Source organism: Copidosoma floridanum, unplaced genomic scaffold, assembly GCF_036245765.1.
Source record: "Copidosoma floridanum isolate Cflo_tuat_1 unplaced genomic scaffold, Cflo_Japanese_pri ptg000006l, whole genome shotgun sequence".
Lineage (NCBI taxonomy): Eukaryota > Metazoa > Arthropoda > Insecta > Hymenoptera > Encyrtidae > Copidosoma > Copidosoma floridanum.
This window is the reverse complement of record NW_028321883.1, coordinates 18,662,168-18,684,257: the sequence shown is the minus strand read 5'-3', so window position 1 is coordinate 18,684,257 and position 22,090 is coordinate 18,662,168. Positions and strand designations below refer to the sequence as shown.

Below are 22,090 nucleotides of genomic sequence, written 5' to 3'. Positions count from 1 at the left end.
ATGATTGATCGACTTAAGTTGTATATTTTTTTAAGCGACCGATATTGTCATGTTGATGGTGACTGCCTTGGGGATGGTCTAACCAATTTGTTGTTTTTATAAATGTTTAAGATTTTTGTGAACTATGAAAAATAGTAAAACTGGAATTGCCTTGTCATACTCGTATTTGTTTATTTATTTATTTATTCATGCTTACATGACAGTCTTGTTAAATATAGAATAAGATATATGGCATAAAATAAAGGTTGTTGGAGTGAAAAAAATCATAGCAACAATATAAGTGTAACCAAATCAGTAATATTAAAAATTAAAAATACAGACAATTAATAGAGATAGTGAAAATAAATGTTTTGTAAATCAGTACTACAATAATTCTTTAATTTTAAAAAATAAAATTTTTCGTTAAATTATTCTTGGTTTGGACAACAAGTAAAATTTATACAACGATAACAACGCTATGATGTTTAGATTCAGTCCACTAAACAGTATTTCCTTAACAAGATAAAAATAGACTTACTACGAAGTGGAGAAAATTTTACTGTCAGTCAATAAGTTTTGTGAGATAAGAAATTGCTTATCGAAGCATGTAATATTAGAAATTCATTTTAATGGGTGTACAAAGCGGACTTACACCAAGTCTAGCTTTTACTACGAAAAACTAAATGTCTTTAAGTATATTTTTCCAAAAAATGTTATTTATGCTTTTTAAAATACTGGTGAGTTGAACAAAAAGGGTCCTTGAAAATGAAAAAATTTTTTATTAGCGAATATGATTTTTATCATTAACTAATGAACTCAATGTGAAATTTTTGAAATGACATGTACAGAAAATAAATGACGTGAATCTGTTTTCTAATTTCTCGGAGTTTTTAATTTTCGTAAATTAGAAACTTATGAAATTTTACTTGGAACTCGTTTTTGTTCAGTCATGAAGAAAAGAATTCGTAAGAATTGTGAACTGTTGTGAATTATGATAAATTTATACTTTCACCTTATTAAATCATAGGTATTATTGCATTTTTTTAAAGTTACGTACGATTTCATATGTACCAAAGGTCCACAACTAAATTGATGATTGTGTTTTGTATTTTTTGCGTGCAACACTTGAATTAACTTGTTAAAATAGTATTACAGTGTTACAATTTACTTAAAGTGCCATTGTTGAAACAAATTAAAAAGTTGGAATATCTATGTTCGAACTATTTTCTAGTTACTTGGACAGTTTCAAAAAGAAAATATTTCTTACAAATTTTTCAAAAAATATTCCTAACAAAAGTTACACGTTTTTGAAATGCGTCAGTCACGCATTTTTTATAAGTTTTGATTTTTCATAAATTTAAATGTAAGTAATTTTTTTTGAAATTACAAAGTCAAGGCTTCTTATTGAATTAAATTGTCTATTATTTTTATCATAATCATTAAAATTACAACTGGATGTTCAGTAAGGAAAGTTTTAAAGAATAAGTATGTTTTTAAAATTTTTAAGGAAAACCAAGTATGTGAGAAGTATAAACTGATTGTGAAAAATGTAAAATGCTCGATTTCGGGATTTCAAAAATTTATAATTTTTATGGCTGCACAAGCCAAATTATTAGAAAAAATAGTCCCTACCAAAATTTTTAAATTATCACATTTGCTTAAACAATTGCGGTCCATAAAAAATTGAACAAATCTAAGGCAATTTTAACCAGCCAATTCGGGTTCTACGTAAAAAAAATGCACAAGAAAAGCCTTGGTTTATGCGGTAAACTCTCGTTGTTGGCGCTATCATACGTAGCTCTTATAGACTAGAGTGCCTTTACCTATAAATATGTCAGCGTGCTTCTGTCGTCATCACTTATTGTGGACTCATCGACGAGCGAACAAGCATCCTCACAGTGAGAAATGAGTTTAATTTTGACACTATTATCATTTGATTCTAAATATTAAAGTAGTATATTATTTATTTCCACTGTTTAGTTTGTTGTATTTTTGAGTTAATGACAATAAGTTTTGTTAACATTACTGTTAGAACTGTTTCAACTTATTGTCTTGAAAGAGGTTTGAGAATATGACTAGCAGCGTGGAGCAGATAGTCAAGTAAGTACTTGTAATACTAGTATAGTTATAGAATTTTGTACTTTCTTTTCTTTGTTTGGCAAATTACATATTTTTTACAATTGTAATGATTAAAACAACAAGGGTTCGATTTGCTGTATTTTTAAAAATTTTTAACGTGCCAGTAATGAGATAGATTCATGTACTTCGATCAGATAGAAAAATCGATTTGTATAAAACGATAATAAATTATTTTCTCTGCAAAAAAATTCACCTTGTCAAAAAATTTTTCAATTTTTTCCCCGTATTTTACAGAAACCTTAAGTGGTGGAAGAGGCGCTCGGTAGTGGAACGTGGCCTTACGTTAACGTTTACCATAGGTTTCATGTTAGTCGTCAATAATGTTGAGAATTGTGAGGCTCTTCACATCGGTAAGCAATAATTTTTCGTCTTCACCTTTTATTTTTCAAATAAATAAAATAACTATTTTTTCATTTTTTCTTTCGTCAAAAAAAAATTATGTAAAAAACCAATGAAAAAATTAATTACATGTCATCTATATGAAGTCTAATTACTCATATAAATAAAATAAATCTTTGTGTGCATGGATCCATCGAATTGTCATAAAATTATTATTGGCTAATTTACTGTCCAAAAAAGTCAAATTAGCTGACGAGAAAACGCTACCTCACACAACCGCAATCCTGAAGGAAACTACTAGAAAAAAGATGTCGCATGTACACCATAAAAGGCCTTGGAAAAAACCAGAGATTTGCTACTCACCTGAATGTGTGCACACAGGTACGTTTTTTCTAGGTATATTTTATTAATTTTATTTACGATTTTTTACTTCAACCAAAAGAATAAATTTATTGTATTCATTCTATTCTAGTTCAACAATTATTTTTCTTATAAATTTTTTACTTGCGAAAAAACTAAGTTTGCGACGGGCCAGATCATATTTTACTATTTGTATAACTAAAACAGTTTGATATCGTTATGATAAGTATTTAATTATTTAATGTATCTAAATATACCTACACATTTATGTTCATACATTTAATACAATTTTTTTTTCATTTACATTTTTTTTAGGAAATTTCATGATCATCTTGATTTTCTTTAATAAAACAACACAAAACACCGATTTTTAAAAAAATGCTGTTTTTTCAAATCAATAAAAAAATGTAAATAAAAAAAGAACAAGTTGGTAAAGCTTAAACTTTTTTTCAGCATTCATAAGAAAGTTGCAACAACAAAATAAACCTTGATAAATTAAAATTAACATATACACAGTGACCAACATTTTTGATAGAGCAGTCTACTGTGACTCTAAAATTCAAAAAATATTTATAACATGATACATCTCAATACATGCTTGGTATATTACAAAGCGTTCTCTGAACAGAACAAAATTAATTTATCACTTGACTTATGTATACAGCTTCATCAGTATTGAAGAACATGGATCCAACGATTCATCCGTGCGACGATTTTTACAAATTTGCTTGTGGAGGTTTTCTCAAGAACACAATGATACCGGACGACAAAACAGAGGTTCATTTTGCTAGCATCATCAGCGACAAGCTGCAAAAGCAGCTCAGAGCCAGTATCGAGGAGGAGAGCAAACCCAATGACCCAAGGCCCTTCAGACTCCTCAAGACTTACTACCAAAACTGCATGAACATGAGTGAGTCTAATCTCTTCCTCTCTCTCGCTTTTTTTTTTTTTTTTTTTTAGCAAGAAATAAAAAAAAAAACATAGTAGGATTTAAGTCTAAATTTGTTTATACTACATCGCATGACATGGTATTCAATGGTGTTGAAGTGGAATCGTTAACGTATACAAAAAAAATTACAGCCCACATCGAGGAAGAAGGTATGGATCCATTGCACCGAAATCTGAAGGAATTGGGTGGTTGGCCAGTTCTGATGAATAATTCTTGGGTCGAAGACAACTGGAGCTGGAAGGATGCCACCTATAAACTACGCAATAAGGGCTACTCGATTAATTATTTCATCAACATTCGCATCGATTCCGATTACAAAAACAGTTCGAAGAACATCATCTATGTAAGTTGGCGATTGTCGTTCCGTGATAACACCCAAATTTGTTGCATTCTTTACTTCTTACATGCTTTTAATATTTATTTAACAAATTTACTTATCTGTTTTGTCATCATCATTTTTTTCTTTAATTTTTTTACATTTAAATTGATATTTTAAAAGCACTTGAATAATACTTTGATTTTTTATCCTTACTATTGTTTATTTAATCTCTTAATGGTAATACAATTTACTACTATTTAAACTTCATCATTTTCATATTAATAAAGTTCTCGCTTAGATTTTTGTGACACTGTTCTAATCAATGGGTTATTAACTAATTAATGATGATTACAGCTTTTGGCAGTATACGTTGATCGTTTAACAATGTTGTATCTACTGAAACATATATTATTATAAGTAAACACTCATCATCATAATTAAAGAAACTATAAACTAATGAACAGTCGTAATTACAATTAATAAAATATTTATTACCAACCCATTGAATACTTTTACGATAATAACTATTACAGTCAAATGTAATCGTGACATTATTAGTATGCACGCAAAGTTCCATTAAATTTTCAAAAATAATAACAAAGAAACAAAAATGTTTGTTTTTCAACAGCTGGATCAAGCAACGCTGGGTGTGTCACGCGAGTACCTGTCACGTGGCTTAAGAGATAAAATCGTAAAAGCTTATTTAAATTATATGGTCGACATTGCCCAAATCCTCGGAGCCGATCGAGACTACGCCGCTGAGCAACTCAAGGAGTCACTGGAGTTTGAAATCAAACTCGCCAACGTAAGCACAAAAACGAAGCAAAAAAAAAAAGAAAAAAAAACTAAATTATTTTCCTTAGATCTCACTTCCGAGTGAGAAACGGCGCAACGCCACGGCTCTGTACAACCCAATGACCATAGCCGAGCTGTCCAAGCGATTCCCGTCCATACCTTGGATGGAGTACTTCAATACCATATTGGCACCAATAACTAGCATCACAGAAGATGAGGTTGTCGTCGTCAATGTGCCAACTTTCATCACAGAACTCGAAAAATTGCTTATGGAAACGCCCAAACGAGTACTGGCGAACTACGTGATGTGGCGCGTTGCTGACAGTTCTGTTAGCTACCTGAACGACGAGATGAGGAAGCGGCAGTTTGAATTCTTCAAGACTTATGAAGGTAAGATCTTATTTTTTTTCTAATTTTTTTATTTTAACAACAATCTATTTTTTGTTGACTATTGTTTTGTTCACTTTCTTGTATTTTGAGTGGTTGCCCGTATGGTACAAAGACATAAATATAGAAATATAGAGGAGCAAAAATATAGGATAATAATGTACAGTCATACTCAAAAACGATAGCATGTATACCAAGATAGACCTTCCCATAAACTAGAATGTAGTAACAAATAATTGAATAAATTTAAGATGAAAAGATAGATGTAGAGATAGAGATAGAGGTACACATGAGTTTAAAATGAAAAAGACAAAACTTCAAAAGATTAAGGTCAACTGTGAGACAGAGACACGGATACTAAAATATTAAAAAAAAAAAGAAAAAGAAAATTGGCGATGTAATTGTATTGCAGTAAAATGAGTTAACGCACAAAAAAATGTGTGCACCAATGAAAATATAATACAAATACTTTAAAAACGAGATAAACATACTCTTATTTTAGAACAGCGATACTTTTAGAAACAAATAAACATGTAAAAATTAGAAAACTGATACATAAAAAGACATAAATTCTAAGGTATCAGTACTAAAACTATTTTATAATGAAAAAAACCAGACAAACAGTAAAAAATTGAAAGAAACCAATATTTAACGAAGAGAAATTTAGAGACACTAAAGATGAAAAAGACAACACAGATAAAAATATAATTAAATAATTTAAAAAACAGATACAAAAACGATTAAAAAAATAATAATAACATAGCCATCTGAATACAGAGCAGTAAAAACAAATATACAGGGAAAGAAACACATGCAGTGTCAGAAATTTTTAAATAAACTGTATGAAGATGAAGAACAAAGGCACATAAGTAGAGACCCAGAAATACAATAGGAGGGATGTAAGTGAGCATGGTCATAAAATAAAAAATAAATTAACTTAAAAAAAGTTCGAAACTACAGGTATTTTGACTGGAAAGTAAATTAAAGTGCAGAGACGTTGTAACAGAGACAAATAAAATCTGAGTTTATTTCAAGCTCTGGAAAGTGAAACCATGCATTTTTGAGTCACAATCATTAATTCCTCAATTTTGATAACACGTGCATGTAATTAAACAGGAAAAACCGAACACGAGCCACGTTGGAAAGTGTGCGTACATTCAGTAAGCACTCGTTTTTCCACAAGCGTGGGTGCACTTTACGTGAGGAAGTACTTCAATGGAAACGCAAAAAAGAGTGTTGTTCACATGGTCTCAGACATCAGGACCCAGATCATCATAATTCTACGCAGGGTTGGTGCAAAAAATTATATTTTTGTGTGAAAATTTTAACTTCAATAGAGTAAATTAGCACGTCATGAGAAAAATTGACCCACAGATCGACTGGATGGACAACAAAACGAGAGAGGCTGCCCTGGACAAGGCCAAATCCATGACAACCCACATAGCGTATCCGGACGAGCTGCTCGACGACGAAAAGCTCGAGAAATTCTACGAAAAGCTGGAGATTTCATCGGGAAGTTACCTCCAGAATATCCTTAATTTGACACGATTCAGTGAAATGAACACTTTTGAGACACTAAGAAAAACAGTCAACAAGAGTAGCTGGATCGATCACAGCAGATCTGCCATTGTCAACGCGTTTTACAGTCCCACCAAGAATAGTATGCGTGAGTATAAAACAATTTGTGATTTCGTTGCTGTAGTTGTTTCTCCTGCTACGTCTGTTGTTCAGAAAATGTAATTGGGTGTGTGTGGGTGCATTATAATGTACGCGTACATTATATAGCCGTACCTGAGGATTCCTTTGACCGATGATCCAACAATAATTTTTTTTTTCTTCGAAGAGTCTTGCCCCTTTTGAAAAAAAGAAAGTCCATTTTTTTCATTTCGATTGAAAATATTTTTTTGAAAATTGTTTATTTTTTATATTTGATTTTTTAATCATTGTCACAATTTATCGTTCTTCTAAATAATTTCACTTCTTTATTTCTTAATTATTATTATTATTATTATTATTATTATTATTTCTTTATTACTTAATTAATAATTACTTAATAATTTTTATTGATATTAACTATCTATCTTCTGTATTGAGTTGTCTCTAGTTTAAGACAAAAATTCGTATCATACGAAAGAATGTTGGATTAGTATTATTTTTTAAACAACTCAATAAAATTATTTCTCTGCTGGCAATATATACAATAAAAAATATAAATAAATCTTTGAAACCCTTCTATGCATAGAATTACCAGCTGGCATCCTTCAAGGCGCAATATTTAATAACGACCGTCCGAAATATATGAACTACGGTGCGGTCGGTGTTGTGGTGGGCCACGAGATCACCCACGGCTTTGACGATAAGGGCAGGCAGTTTGACAAAAATGGTAGCCTGGTCGATTGGTGGGAGAAGGAAACCGAAAAAAAATTCCTTCAAAAAGCTAAGTGCATCATACATCAGTACGGCAACTACACGTCCGACGAAGCTCACCTTAATGTAAGTTACTCTTTTTTGTGGATAATCATAAAACGCATTACAGAGAAAAAAGTTTTTGGTTTACATGATTTTATAAAACCAAATTTTAACTATACAACAGTTTTTAGTAAAACATGTTGGAGTCAAGAAACACCTATTTTTTTACAAAATTTTTAACTATTTATACAAGTGTTGACAGTTTCTCATAATAAAGAATTCGGAGTTCTTTTGTTTGAATTCGAAAAGTTTTTAATAAATTAATTTTTATTTTCTCGAGCATTTTCATAAAATATGCTGACAAGTTATAATAAACAAAAATTATCTGTTGACAAATTTTTAAAAACCCATTCAGTCAATCGATCTGAATTTTTGTAACGATATTTTTTATTGTTTACTTTATTTTTTCTCAAATTTTTATGATCATTTTCTCAAAAAAATTTTTTTTATTATGTAACTATTATTTAATTATAGGTGAACAATTTTTATTTTTGATTAAAAATCATTTCAACTAACAACAATATTTCAAACCATATTTAATTAGTTCGTTAATTATTATTACATGCAATTTGTGAACCGTTTTTATATTTTATTAGATACACTTAAAATTGAGCTTCTGCATTACTTTTTTGCTTATCATCCCTGATTCAACTAATCAGTTGGTAAAAAAAAATTATTATCATGGTTTATGTCTTATTTCTTTACTAAAGCTAAACGGAATGAAAACCCAAGGCGAAAACATCGCGGACAACGGAGGCATCAAATTGGCCTATCTGGCCTACAACGAATGGGTGAGACAAAATGGTCCCGAAGCTCAACTTCCCGGTCTTAATTACACTGGCCGACAGATGTTCTGGTTGAGCGCGGCCAACACTTGGTGCAGTAAATTCCGGCCTGAGAAGCTCAAACTGCGTATCACCACTAGAGTGCACAGTCCCCCCGAGTTTCGGGTCCTTGGGCCCATGTCCAATATGCCCGAGTTTTCCAAAGATTTTAACTGTCCGCTGGGCACAAAAATGAATCCCAAGGATAAGTGCGCTGTGTGGTGATGTTTTTTAATTGGTATTTGTTGCGGTAAAAGCTGTATTAAGTAATGTGACAAAAAATCGTACTGGCTATTATGGTTATAGTTTTTAATTAAAAATTAATAGAACAATAAATTTTTCTTAATTTTTTAGCAGTGATTATCTTTTTTTACATGCAGTTCTTCCCTTTCCTGTATTATTTCCACGGATGATTTTATGATTTTAATATAATTATAAAATTATCTTAATACCTAATAACCTAATTATTGTCAAATTCAGTAATACTTAAGGAGGTTTTGGCAAAAAATAAAAAATCTTAAATAACGCTGAAAAAAAAAAACGTTCTTTTTAAGAACACACACGCGTATGAAATTTTTTAAAATTTTTTCCTAACGTATTTTTGAGAAAAAAAATCCTTTCATTCAAAAACTTATCATAAACTCTTATGATGGTCAATAATTAAATTGTATTGAAACTACCATTTAAATGAATCAAAACTTAAAAACAACAATTTCCACGAATTAATACAAACTTTAATGCACAATACAGTAATAATAAAATACTCAAAAGAATGTACAAATTGTACATGCTTTTAATATAAAGAATATACTTTTCAACAGTATACCATAAATATCAAGTATTTCATTTCTACTAATAGATGAGTTGATGTTATGATGTTATCGTGATAAGTTAATTTGGAAATAAGTTGTCTTTTAAAAGAGAAAAAATGATTTTTTTTTTTAATTGCACAAAAAATCTTCAAAAAAGTTACATTTAATAAACTTTAATTAGTGAAATTAGTGACCCCCATAAGAGCCTATGCTATATTTTCTAATTACATGATTTTTTTTTCAAAAATATATCTGGAAAAAAATATTGAAAAAATCCATACAATTACATAGCGTTTTTAAGAAATACGTAATTTTTTTCAGTATTACCTTACATTTTTTATTTTTTGCTTGGGCTTCCTTAATATAATTTGTTTAATTTATTATTTAAAACATTTTTTTAAATAAATTTTTTAAGTGTCTTTTTTTTAACTTCAAAGCTTTAAAAAACTATAGTAAAGTGGTAGAGCAACCGCTTTATGCTCGCAGTCTTAAAGGACTCTATTTCTAAAACTCTAATCAAGTCCCATTACAAGGATCTCGAAGAAATAAACAAATACTCAATTAAATTTTTACATTATTTAACAGATCTTATGCCTGTACATGTACACGCTTTTCCTGTTTTTTTCATGCATACCCTATTCTCAATTTTTTTTTGCGACCTAATTAATTAGCACTTCACCATTAATGTATGATAGTAATCCTTAATAGTTGACTTTATATGAATAATAGTTTTCGTAAATGGACCAAAAATTCAATTTTCATAGTCGATTTTCTGTTCGTTTTCTAGAACATTTTTTTTAAGAAAATCCATTTTTTAAATTAGTCTAATAATTGTATTAACCTAACTATGCTTAAAAGATTTTAAATAATATAAAGATAAATGAAACATTTTTCATTAAAACGCATCATTTTATCAAGTTTTATACTTAAAATACTCAATTAAAATATACGTTGGAATTATATTGCCACTCTGGATGTATCCCGCCGAGAAAAACCCATCACGAAAAAGAGAGAGGCTACTTAAATTCGAAGAGCACAGCTACTCTCCATCAGTCTGGCAACAACCATACAGTGGAGCTGATCGTCAGTTTGGGTGCTGGACTCGATTCAACCCTTACCGATTCTTTAGTAGGTTATACTTTTAAAGACAGGACAGTGGAAAGTCAATGCCTCCTTTTTTATTTTGTTTTGTTTTTTCTTCTCTATCTTGATGATTTTATCAGTTTTAAAAAAGTTTTACCAAGGGAGTGCAAATTATCTGTGAAGCCAGTATTGTGTGATATCTACAGTAAATTTGAAAATTACGGGAAAATAAAAGGTTTACCTTTCACGGCTGGCAACATGACCAACAACATAAAGCATAAAGCCATGAAGTAAGTAATTTTAATTGTATTATTTTGGGAACTGGATACGATTTTTTAAATATTTTTCTTCATTTGTCAAATCCATTGTATAGTTTTTGAGGAGTGTGATGGTCCAAGAATTTATGGATTGGTAGGTACATAAGGTCGATTCTCTGACTGTTTAAAATTTCGAATAACCAAGTAACGAGACAGACTCATCTGACTCCGTCAGACAGAAAAATCCATTTGTAAGAAAAATTCATGAATATACAATTTTTTGAAATTTTAAGTCGGTATGCGTGACATAACGGTTCATAGACTCGTAAATTCTTCTACATTGTCTAAGGGTATGAGTGTCTTTGATAATCAAACAGTAAGTCTTGGAAAATAATAACTCATAGACTCTGATTTGACTGCGGAATTTAGTTCAAGTAAAAATCCTTCCGTCGTGTCTCACGAGAAAACGTAAATTTAGACAGGAATACCTTTTTTATTTTTTTGATAAGTGTATTTGTTAACATCAGCTTATAACATAGAATTTAACCAAATTTTTTGTGGCAAAAACAATGCATTACAGTTAAAAAAAAAAAAAACAAATAAAAAAATATATTAGCCCATCTACTTGGAAAAGTAATGAAATATTTGATTTTAAATAACTGAAGATAAAGTGTACTAACTAAAATTTTATGGCACTGAAAGTCAACAAAAAAATTTTTTTTAATATTATTTTGTGAATAGTAGTAAAATTATTATTATTATTTTTTTTTTTTAACAAAAAAATGTATTTTATTAAAAAAAAAAAAAAAAAATTAGTGTTTGAAAAACCATAAAATAACTGTTCTCAAATCTGACGGATAAAAATTAAATTTTTGACGTATGTGATATGATCTAAAAAATCTTTACCGTAATAAGTTTTATTTATTCAACAAAATTTTTTTCTGAAATTCAGCATGGAATTTCTGCGTTTCGTATACGCTTGTGTGACCCATATTTTCACCTATGTTATTTCTTAATCAATTTAATTGTTACCTCTGACAATCGAAATAATAGTTAATAAAGATCATTCTAAACAGTTTACTGTTGCACAAATTAATTGGTCACAGACAATATATAACGTAGGTACGGCGACCGAAAAATATTTATGTCGGACTATCATTTCATTAACATTTACAGCACCCATCCAGCGTGATAATTTATTTTCGACCGTTGATCTTGTCGAATGATATATTCCGATGTACCTTCACGTGTAAGTTTGTACACTAACACGTTTGTACAGTTATTTTTCTTTTTTAATACCGAATGCATAAGATCAAAATTTAAAATCACCCACTCTATACCACATTATTTATTGTGATTATATATGTATGCATTCAATAAAAAATTTAACAACTATTTACTCGAAAACATGTCCAAAATATTCGTTTGACGTTACGAATTAAGTACAGTTACGACGACACACTTTCAAGCTTATTTTGGTTTAATTCTTTGCTGTTTGATCACGCGGACTCCAGTCAATATCTAATTAATCTGTGTACTTTTATTATATACTTAGTAACAAGTACATTTTACGATCTAGAAAATATTTAATTGCATACATAAATAAATTTATAGCTTATCCGATTAAGTTTAAAAACTTGGGCAAAACTTTGACAACATAAAATACATATTTATTGAAAAGTTGGTAAATAAATATTTATCGGTAAGTAATAAATAATATCTAGAAGTTTTAATGCAAGGTCTTTTTTCAAGACGAAAATTTTTGTGAGATTTCTTGAGAAAACAAAAATCTTGACTCAATATTTCTTGTATCAAAGAATTTTGTCTTGTCTTTAAATTTTAATTTTTTAATCTTATACAAAGTGTAGAAAAATCGGGCTTGAAAAAAACATCGCGTATTTGATAAAATATTACAAAATTTATGGCAGACGATGGTTAATATTTGTGAAATCAGTTTTTTTTTTCTGTATTTAAGAAACGAATGATTCTAAGTAAAACACTGTGGACTAAAGTTGTAAAAAATTATATTCACTGCAAAAAATTTTACCTCAGTAAAAATTTGTTTAACCTTTTTTTCATACTTTACAGAAACCCTAAGTGGTGGAAGAGGCACTCGGTAATAGAACGTGGCCTCACGTTTACCATCGGTTTCTTGTTAGCCGTCAACAATGTTGAGAATTGCGAGGCTGTTCCCATCAGTAAGTTGTCAAATTAAAAAAAAAAGAGAAAAATACATAATGTACAATTGATAAACTCTTTTTGCACTACCCTATTTTACTGTATACATACACTAGTAATAAATTCTTGTCTCTTTACTTTTAAATTTTCCAATAAATGAAATAACCGAACATTTTTCCCATTTTCTTATGTGCAAAAAATTTCCATAAAAAATCCATGAAATATTAATTAAATGTCATATACACATTTATTACATTCAATCACTCACGTAAATAAAATGAATCTGTGTGGATGTGAATACATCAAACTGTCATAAAACTATCACCGGCTCATTGGCTGTCAACGATAGTCGAACAAGTTATTGTGGAAATGCTACCTCTCGCAGCTAAAGTCCTAAAGGAGATTCCTGGACAAAAGTCACCACAGGTAGTTCAAAAAACGCCTGATATCTGCTATTCGCCAGGATGTGTGCACACTGGTACGTTTTTATGATGTAGTTAATATTTTCTTTCATTTTCATCTTGTATTTATTGTTTTTATTGTTATAATAATAATAATAACAACGAAAATAATAGTTATAATTATTAAAATTATTATTAACATTAATATTGTCGTTATGTTTTTCAACATTATTACTTTATTATTTTAAATTATTCATTATTACTTCTACTAACATTATTTTTATTAATATTATTATACTATTTTTCAGTATTACTACTTATTATTATTATTATTATTATTATTATTATTATTTATTATTATTACTATAGTAATTGTTTTATTATTATTTGTGCAGAAATGCCAACCCTCTTCGTAGGTCTCGAATTTGCTCGCAAACTCAGGTATAGTTGGCATCACTTGCGCAAGGGAACCTGAGGAAATACAATGACTTAATCAATTTTTATAGATCTAAATCAATAGAATATCTCGAAATTTTTCAGGGTAACACTTACTTTTTTAGGCATTATTTGAAAAAAGAGGTTTTTTTCTACAAAACGTGTGAACTTTTATTACAGGAACTGTTGATTTATTCGAGTTTTTAAGTTGTTTTCATCGCGTGTGCGAGCTTCACCATAAGAATACGTGTTAGAAAGCGATACATTAAATTAATAATATCTCGAAATTTCGCAGGATAAGCGATATAAATAATTATATCATTAGATTCAGTAGATTTTTAACTATTAAATTCATCTGGTATTGGTTCAGAAACTGTCACGAGGAAGCCGCCTTACATGAATATTATGTGAATTGTAATTTTTTGTATTTAACTGAACGTATGAATACTACTTTTTATTAATTACTATAGGATAAAAATGGAAATGAACATTATTATACGTATAGATGATCTTTTATGCTTTAAACCAACTATTGTAATTACTGTAGGTATTAGAATTGTTTCCATTTTTTTCAGATTATGTTCAATATTTTCATATACATTACTAACTTATAATAGAAAAAAGACCAGAAAATTTTACGTGTAAAAGTTCTTTCAGGGCCTTTGTTGATAAATTTGAAAAAAAAACTCTTTCTTTACGGTGTTTGTTGAACGTACCGTTCTGCTCCCAATTGTTTCCATGATTTCTTGAGGTTTAGTGCATAAGCACACGATCAGTAAGAGCTAATTTAGGAGTGAGAATAAAAACTCCAAAGTCAGGTGTTAGTTTGAGCAACGTTTCGTTGGTCTTAACGCCAACCTCATCAGGCTCAGTCTATATCGTTAAGACGATCATTACAGACTGAAACTAAAAACTCTTTCTTGCGATGACCCAATAATTTTACAAAATATTTTAAAGCTAAATATTAAAAAATTTGTCGTAATAATGTTAGATAAGTGGATGTCATGTAGTGTACAAAACTAAAAAAAGTGTATAAGTTAAATATAATATCTTTTTTCTGTATCTCTTTCAATTAATTTAATTTTTAAAAACTCAAGTAAAAATATTATTCTTCATCTTGAAGTTTAATAACGAAATTTTTACTACACGTAGGCTTTAACTAGAATCTACGAAAATTTCCTCTTAAAAAAATAAAATCGAACTACGTACGAGAATCTTTTGAAATTTCAAATTTATTCAACTGAAAAAAAAATTGACTCATTACTTGACGTGCATATACAGCTTCATCGATATTGGAAAACATGGATCCAACAGTCGAGCCCTGCGACGATTTCTACAGATTTGCTTGCGGAGGTTTCCTTAAAAACACAGTCATACCCGACGATAAGACGAGCGTCAACACTTTTAGCATCATCAGCGACAAGCTGCAAAAGCAGCTCAGAGCCAGTATCGAAGAGGAGAGCAAACCTGACGACCCAAGGCCATTCAAACTCCTCAAAACTTACTACCAGAATTGCATGAACACAAGTGAGTTTAATCTCTTTTTTATCTTCCCTTTTAATTGTTACGAACAGTGAGATTCAAGCGGAAATTCAATTGGCTTTTTTTATTTAAACTTTATCGTGTGACATGGTGTCCAAAATCATTGAAGTATAATTTTTAACTGAGATAAAAAAAATTACAGCCCATATCGAAGAAGAAGGTATGGATCCATTGCACCGAAATCTGAAGGAATTGGGTGGTTGGCCAGTTCTGATGAATAATTCTTGGGTCGAAGAAAACTGGAGCTGGAAGGATACCATCTACAAGTTACGAAAAATGGGCTACTCGATTAATTATTTCATCAACATTCGCATCGATTCCGATTACAAAAACAGTTCGAAGAACATTATCTATGTAAGTTAACAAATCCACAATATTTTAAAAATTTTCTCCTCAATCATTCGATTTTTTTGCAAAAAGTGCTGTTTAGTCCTTATATTAAAGATACATGTTTATTTTATCTCCGAAAGCTCATTATTTTACTTGGCTAACGATAATAATCAAACACAAAAAAATCTTATTGTCAAGTTTCAAATATGCTAAACTCAAAGTTCCATTAAATTTTCAAAAATAATATCAAAGAAACAAACATGTCCGTTTTTCACTAGTTGGATCAAGCAACGCTGGGTATGTCACGCAAGTACCTGTCACGTGGCTTAAGAGATAAAATCGTAAAAGCTTATTTAAATTATATGGTCGACATTGCCCAAATCCTCGGAGCCGATCGAGACTACGCCGCTGAGCAACTCAAGGAGTCACTGGAGTTTGAAATCAAACTCGCCAACGTAAGCACAAAAACGAAGCAAAAAAAAAAGAAAAAAAAACTAAATTATTTTCCTTAGATATCACTTCCAAGTGAGAAACGGCGCAACATCACGGCTCTGTACAACCCAATGACCATAGCCGAGCTGTCCAAGCGATTCCCGTCCATACCTTGGATGGAGTACTTCAATACCATATTGGCACCAATAACTAGCGTCACAGAAGATGAGGTTGTCGTCGTAAAAGCACCTAGTTTTATCACAGAACTTGAGAAGTTACTTGTACAGACGCCCAAACGAGTACTGGCAAACTACGTGATGTGGCGCGTTGCTGACAGTTCTGTTAGCTACCTGAACGACGAGATCAGGAAACAGCAGTTTGAATTCTTTAAAATTGTTGAAGGTGAGATTTTTTCTTGATTTTTCTATATTTTCATTCTAACAACAACATATATGTATCTTAATTTGTTACTTTATTTTGTTTTGACGACCATTTGTTTACGTTTTAAATTTATTTATTTTAAGTGTTTGATCGCGAGCCCTTCCACTTGCCCTCAGCAACCTCTCGAATTTTATAGCATTTTCCATGAATGAAGTGGTGTGTACGAATTATTAAACACAGAAACGAGTTACACGAAGTATGTAGACAGAAGCATAGGGACGAAACTGTGTATGTAGAAGAAGGATGTAGAATTAGAGCACAAAACAAAAACATTATAATAGTGACAAGACCTACGAAACATAAACTGAAATAATACTATGAATAATTAAGGAGGTTTGGGAGAAAAGTTCAAAATATAGAAACTGGCCAAAAAAAGGTATGTTATATTTAAGCATTTTAAGAGTGCACATGAATTTTTTCAGATTTTTTACTAGTGGAAATTTTCAAGAAAAAAATTATGAAATATTGACAGTTTAGCGCGGTCTCTTATGGAGAACAAGGTTAAGTTGCCTTTTAATTGAAATTAAGGTGTATTCGTCTGTTGGAATAAAAAAAAACGTTTTCACAGATACCTTGTTACAATAGGAAGATGCTCGACAAAAAAAATCAAGCCTTGCCAGGCATTTTTCAAAAATATAAGCAGTTACAGTCGTACAGTTCAAAGTTAGTAGAGTGCAAGAGGAGGTGCGCGGTAAAGGGGGGAATCCCCGTTCCTCGCCTGACTCGCCTCTCTGAATGATAATCCCGAACCTCCTTAAATAGATTGCCGATAAAGGAAGAAATGTAGGTACATATGCATTTACAGACATATGTACAAGTTACAAATTACTAAGACACATATAGATTGACTTTGAGATAAAGGTACGCATTTATAGATCTATTTTTTTAAAGACAAAGAGAATAGCTCTTTTGGTTAGGAAGCAGTGAAAGACAACACTTAAAATCGAGAATCATGAGTCAGAAAATATTGATAATAATAATAGGTAATAAAAACTAGCAGCACCAAAAATTAAAGTATTTAAAAAAAAAATCAATTGACAAAGATCATCAATTTAAAAGATCCAAAAAAACTTAAAGACGTAAACAGTGTTAGAGATACTTTGTAAGAAACAAAAAGTTGGAGAGAAATAGATGCTGTCACGGAAAGAGGCTCAGGTGAACACAAACAGGACTTTTTACAATAATTGATCGGTAATTAAGGTATTTTTACTAAAAAGTATAAATAAATAAAAACTCGGTTTGTTTCAAACTCTAGAAAGCGAGTCCATACATCTCTTAGTCACTTGGACAGTTACAAAACATTAGTCCCTTAATTTTGATCACACATACAATTTCGTTGTTGTTGTAGACTAGTTTGAATAAAATAAAGTAAAAAAATCTAACAGGAAAAACCGAGCGCGAATCACGATGGAAGAAGTGCACTAATTCAGTAAGTTCCCGCTTTTCAACAATCGTGGGTGCGCTCTACGTAAGGAAGTACTTCAATGGAAACGCAAAGAAAGATGCCATCGAGATGGTCTCGCACATCAGGACTCAGTTCATCAAAATCCTGCAAACGGTTGGTACATAAATATATTTTTGTTTGAAAAATTTTATTGACAACAGAAAATAAAATGTGTTATGCAACTGATGGATTTGAAGATCGACTGGATGGACAACAAAACGAGAGAGGCTGCGCTGGAAAAAGCCCAATCCATGACCGCTTATATAGCGTATCCGGACGAGCTGCTCGACGACAAGAGGCTGAAGAAATTTTACAAAAAGCTGGAGATTTCATCGGGCAGTTACCTCGAAAGTGCCCTAAACTTGTCGCGCTTTCGTAAAAATAACACCTTTGAGGCACTAAGAAAACCAGTCAACAAGAGCGAGTGGATCAGCCACAGCAAATCTGCCATTGTCAACGCGTTTTACAGCCCCACCAAGAATAGTATACGTGAGTATAAAACAATTTACGATGTTGTTGTTCCTGTTTTTGTTGCTATTATAAAGTTAAGATTTGATGACATGAGCTTATACGTGGAAACGCTAATAGGATTTGCTATTCTTTGCACTTGACATGCAAAAATTAATGCTTTAAATTAAGGATATAACTTTAGTTTTTTAAATCCTGCTTTATGAAATGATTATAACCATTTATTAGCAAAAAATGTAAACTTTAAGTTTTGTTGGTCTTTATTTTAAACTACTGCAATATTTCTTCTCTTTCATAATCTTTTTTTTTTCTTTATCTCGTTCCTTTTTTCTTTTTATATGCCTTCCGATATATTAACAACGACATCATTGATGTCTTTTACTATCACATCTTACTATTATTTCATTCCCTTACAAAAGTTGTCCAAATGTTAAACCACAATTGGAGGCTATTAAAAAACTTACTAGTTAAATAAACGGTCTTGCTCTGAAGTTTAAGATTTTCCAGCGAAAGACTTCCCCTCAGTATATTTTCATACATATTTTTCCGTGTTTATTTAAAATTTTTCATGTTTTGATATGTCACATATTTCTATGAACACAAAATTTTTCTTCACTTTTTTCTTGTATTTTTTAAGTATAAATAATTTTTCACGGACAGTTTTTGTGGATCTTTCTAATTTTAATCGTTTCATATACTTTTTTTCTCAGAGTTTAAATTCAGGTATTTAAATTTAAGTAACGTGTCTGTTAGAGTGAATTTTTTCTAAATATCTCATTTGGAGTTACATTGTTTTTCTACCACCATTTGTACACATATCTCATTAAAAACTGTAAACCTCTAAATAAACCTTTCTCATTTTGTGTCATTCTTTTGATTCACGAATATTTTTCCTAATGTTTTTATCATTTAATACACTTCTTAAAGTCTATTAAAATGGTTGTTGTACTCATTTGTACAATATATATGTTTCTGCATCTGTTACATATTTTTTTGAACTTTGAGTCATAGTTCCAGTTATAGTTATTTATGTTCGTGATTATTGATTTAAGTATTTTTAATTACGACAGTAGCTCTGCTTACCTAATCACACATCTTTGTTTCTGTTTTCATCTCTAAAGTTATGTATCCGTTTATATAATAATTAATATCCTAAGACTGCAATGTTGAACCTTAATTATTATTGTTACGCACGATATCATAGCTATCTATAATTTTCTTTTTCTATCAATAACTTTAATGTCTCGATATTTTAGTATTTCATTTATAGCTCAGTAATTATTTCTCATTTTTCTTCTATTGTCGCGAATACTCACTTTTTCTTCCTTATTTCACTTTAATGAGCTGTAGCGCGTCGGTCGTTAGAATAGTTCTCTTTATTCTCAGCCCCACTAATACCTTTTTTTTATCTTTACAGTAATGTTAGTGCGTTTAGTCAATCTATCATATACTGTGTGGTTGTATTTCTTTTCATTAACTTCATGCAATCATTTATAAGAGATTATACGCCTTGTAATCTTTATTGATATTAAATATCTATCTTCTTCGTTGAGTTATTACAGTTTAAAACACAAATTCATAGTTTGGGAAAGAATATTATGTAATAATATTTTAAACAACGCATATAAAAAAAGGTTTACTCTGTGAGCAACATAAACGATGCAATATACAATAATGAAACCTCCTGAAACCTTCCATCAACAGAACTACCAGCTGGCCTCCTTCAAGGGGCATTTTTCAACAGTGACCGTCCAAAGTATATGAATTATGGTGCAATCGGTTATGCAATGGGCCACGAAATCACCCACGGTTTCGACGATCAAGGCCGGCAGTTTGACAAAAATGGTAACCTGGTCGATTGGTGGGAGAAGGAGACCGAAAAAAAATTCCTTCAAAAAGCTAAGTGCATCATACATCAGTACGGCAACTACACGTCCGACGAAGCTCACCTTAATGTAAGTTACTCTTTTTTGTGGATAATCATAAAACGCATTACAGAGAAAAAAGTTTTTGGTTTACATGATTTTATAAAACCAAATTTTAACTGTACAACAGTTTTTAGTAAAACATGTTGGAGACAAGAAACACCTATTTTTTTACAAAATTTTTAACTATTTATACAAGTGTTGACAGTTTCTTGTAATTAAAAATTTGGAATTTTTTTGTGTGATTTCAACCCCACAAGTGATTGATAATATTGCACATTATCGTTAGCGTTTCTGATGGCATACAGATAGGACAATCTCTTAAGGGATTGAAAATGGGGTTAAAAGTTATAAAAGCGTATGACATTCATATACATTATATCATAATTTAACTCTCTGAAAACATGGAGTAAAAAAATATCATCCGTTTTTAACAGTTTTAACGATTTTTTAATAATTTTTTAAAGAAGCGAGTAAAAATCAAAAATTTTTGCCACTCTTACATTTAATTTCTCAAAAACCGTCCAGCAGAAAGGAATGACAATTTTTTCACAGCATTTCTAAATAAAAACACAAATTTTTTTAAAGGCACAACTACTTACTACACATTTTTTTTTTAGATTGAAAAAAAATCCGTTCGCACAAACCGTCCTTAAATTTCGGATGACAATTTTAATGATATCGCCTTTCCATTCGATTCCTAAACAATTATTTTGCATTTCCACCCCACCCTTTTTTTCCAGCTTCGTTCATTTTAGGATTATTAGGTAAATGAGTAAGTTTTAACTAAATTGCATCGCATTGAAAATTGAGCTTCAGCGCGTCGTTTTTTTTCTTCAATATCTCCAATTCAATTAATCATATAATAAAAAAATGATTCTTACGCAGTACATCTTTCTTCATTGTCAAAGGTGAATGGCGTTACGACTCAGGGTGAAAATATAGCGGACAACGGAGGCATCAAATTGGCCTATCTGGCCTACAACGAATGGGTGAGACAAAATGGTCCCGAAACTCAACTTCCCGGTCTTAATTACACTGGCCGACAGATGTTCTGGTTGAGCGCGGCCAACACTTGGTGCAGTAAATTCCGGCCTGAGAAGCTCAAACTGCGTATCACCACTAGAGTGCACAGTCCCCCCGAGTTTCGGGTCCTTGGGCCCATGTCCAATATGCCCGAGTTTTCCAAGGATTTCGACTGTCCACTCAGCACGAAAATGAATCCTAGGGACAAATGTTCTGTGTGGTAACCAGTAAAATGTGCCAATTTATTATGTAATAATTGTGTATTCATTTAGGAAAAGCTATATTAAGTAATGGTAAAAAAATAACTGTACATCTAGTAACAAAATAAAATAATCATCGAGAGTCATAGTACAGAAAAAGTGTATAAAAAACTTGTAACAAATGTATGATGATGTAATGCCAAAGCAAATAAAAATAAAAAGTGCAAAAGTATCTTGTTTAACAATACAATATTCGAAACCTTTTAAAAACATTTTGAATGTTCAAAAAGAGCGTGTGAAAAAGAAATGTGTAAGTTGATTACTTTTATACTTGGAATCTATAGGATAAAAACTGTGACCTGAGTCACAACAAAAAAAAAACATTTTTTTGTTACATCAGTTTGTTGATTTCTCATATTACGGCCATAGACATTTTTTCTTTTAATGATGACAACAGAAAGAATGTTAATTTGTTGGATAAAAAAAAAGAAAGAAAAAAAACTGATTCGACAAGTTCTACGGAAGGTGCCAATTTAACTAAATATGTCTCTATGTA

General features: G+C 30.8%; 2 protein-coding genes across 2 annotated transcripts; both read left to right on the top strand.

Moving 5' to 3' along the window:
* Positions 1-1,869: 1,869 nt before the first annotated feature.
* On the top strand, positions 1,870-8,849 carry LOC106638971 (neprilysin-2-like). Its single transcript, XM_089598669.1, has 11 exons — positions 1,870-2,079; positions 2,353-2,468; positions 2,698-2,838; positions 3,482-3,727; positions 3,898-4,109; positions 4,714-4,890; positions 4,949-5,270; positions 6,384-6,556; positions 6,642-6,933; positions 7,510-7,760; positions 8,447-8,849. Exons 1-11 carry the CDS (start codon positions 2,051-2,053, stop codon positions 8,783-8,785), a joined length of 2,298 nt encoding a protein of 765 aa, XP_089454795.1. The 5' UTR covers positions 1,870-2,050; the 3' UTR covers positions 8,786-8,849.
* A 6,163-nt stretch (positions 8,850-15,012) lies between these two features.
* On the top strand, positions 15,013-21,558 carry LOC106638972 (neprilysin-2-like). The gene is made up of 8 exons (XM_089598671.1): positions 15,013-15,253; positions 15,411-15,622; positions 15,877-16,053; positions 16,111-16,432; positions 17,857-18,029; positions 18,113-18,404; positions 20,088-20,338; positions 21,220-21,558. The coding sequence occupies exons 1-8, from the start codon at positions 15,028-15,030 to the stop codon at positions 21,556-21,558; spliced, it is 1,992 nt and encodes a 663-aa protein (XP_089454797.1). The 5' UTR covers positions 15,013-15,027.
* The last annotated feature ends 532 nt before the right edge of the window (positions 21,559-22,090 follow it).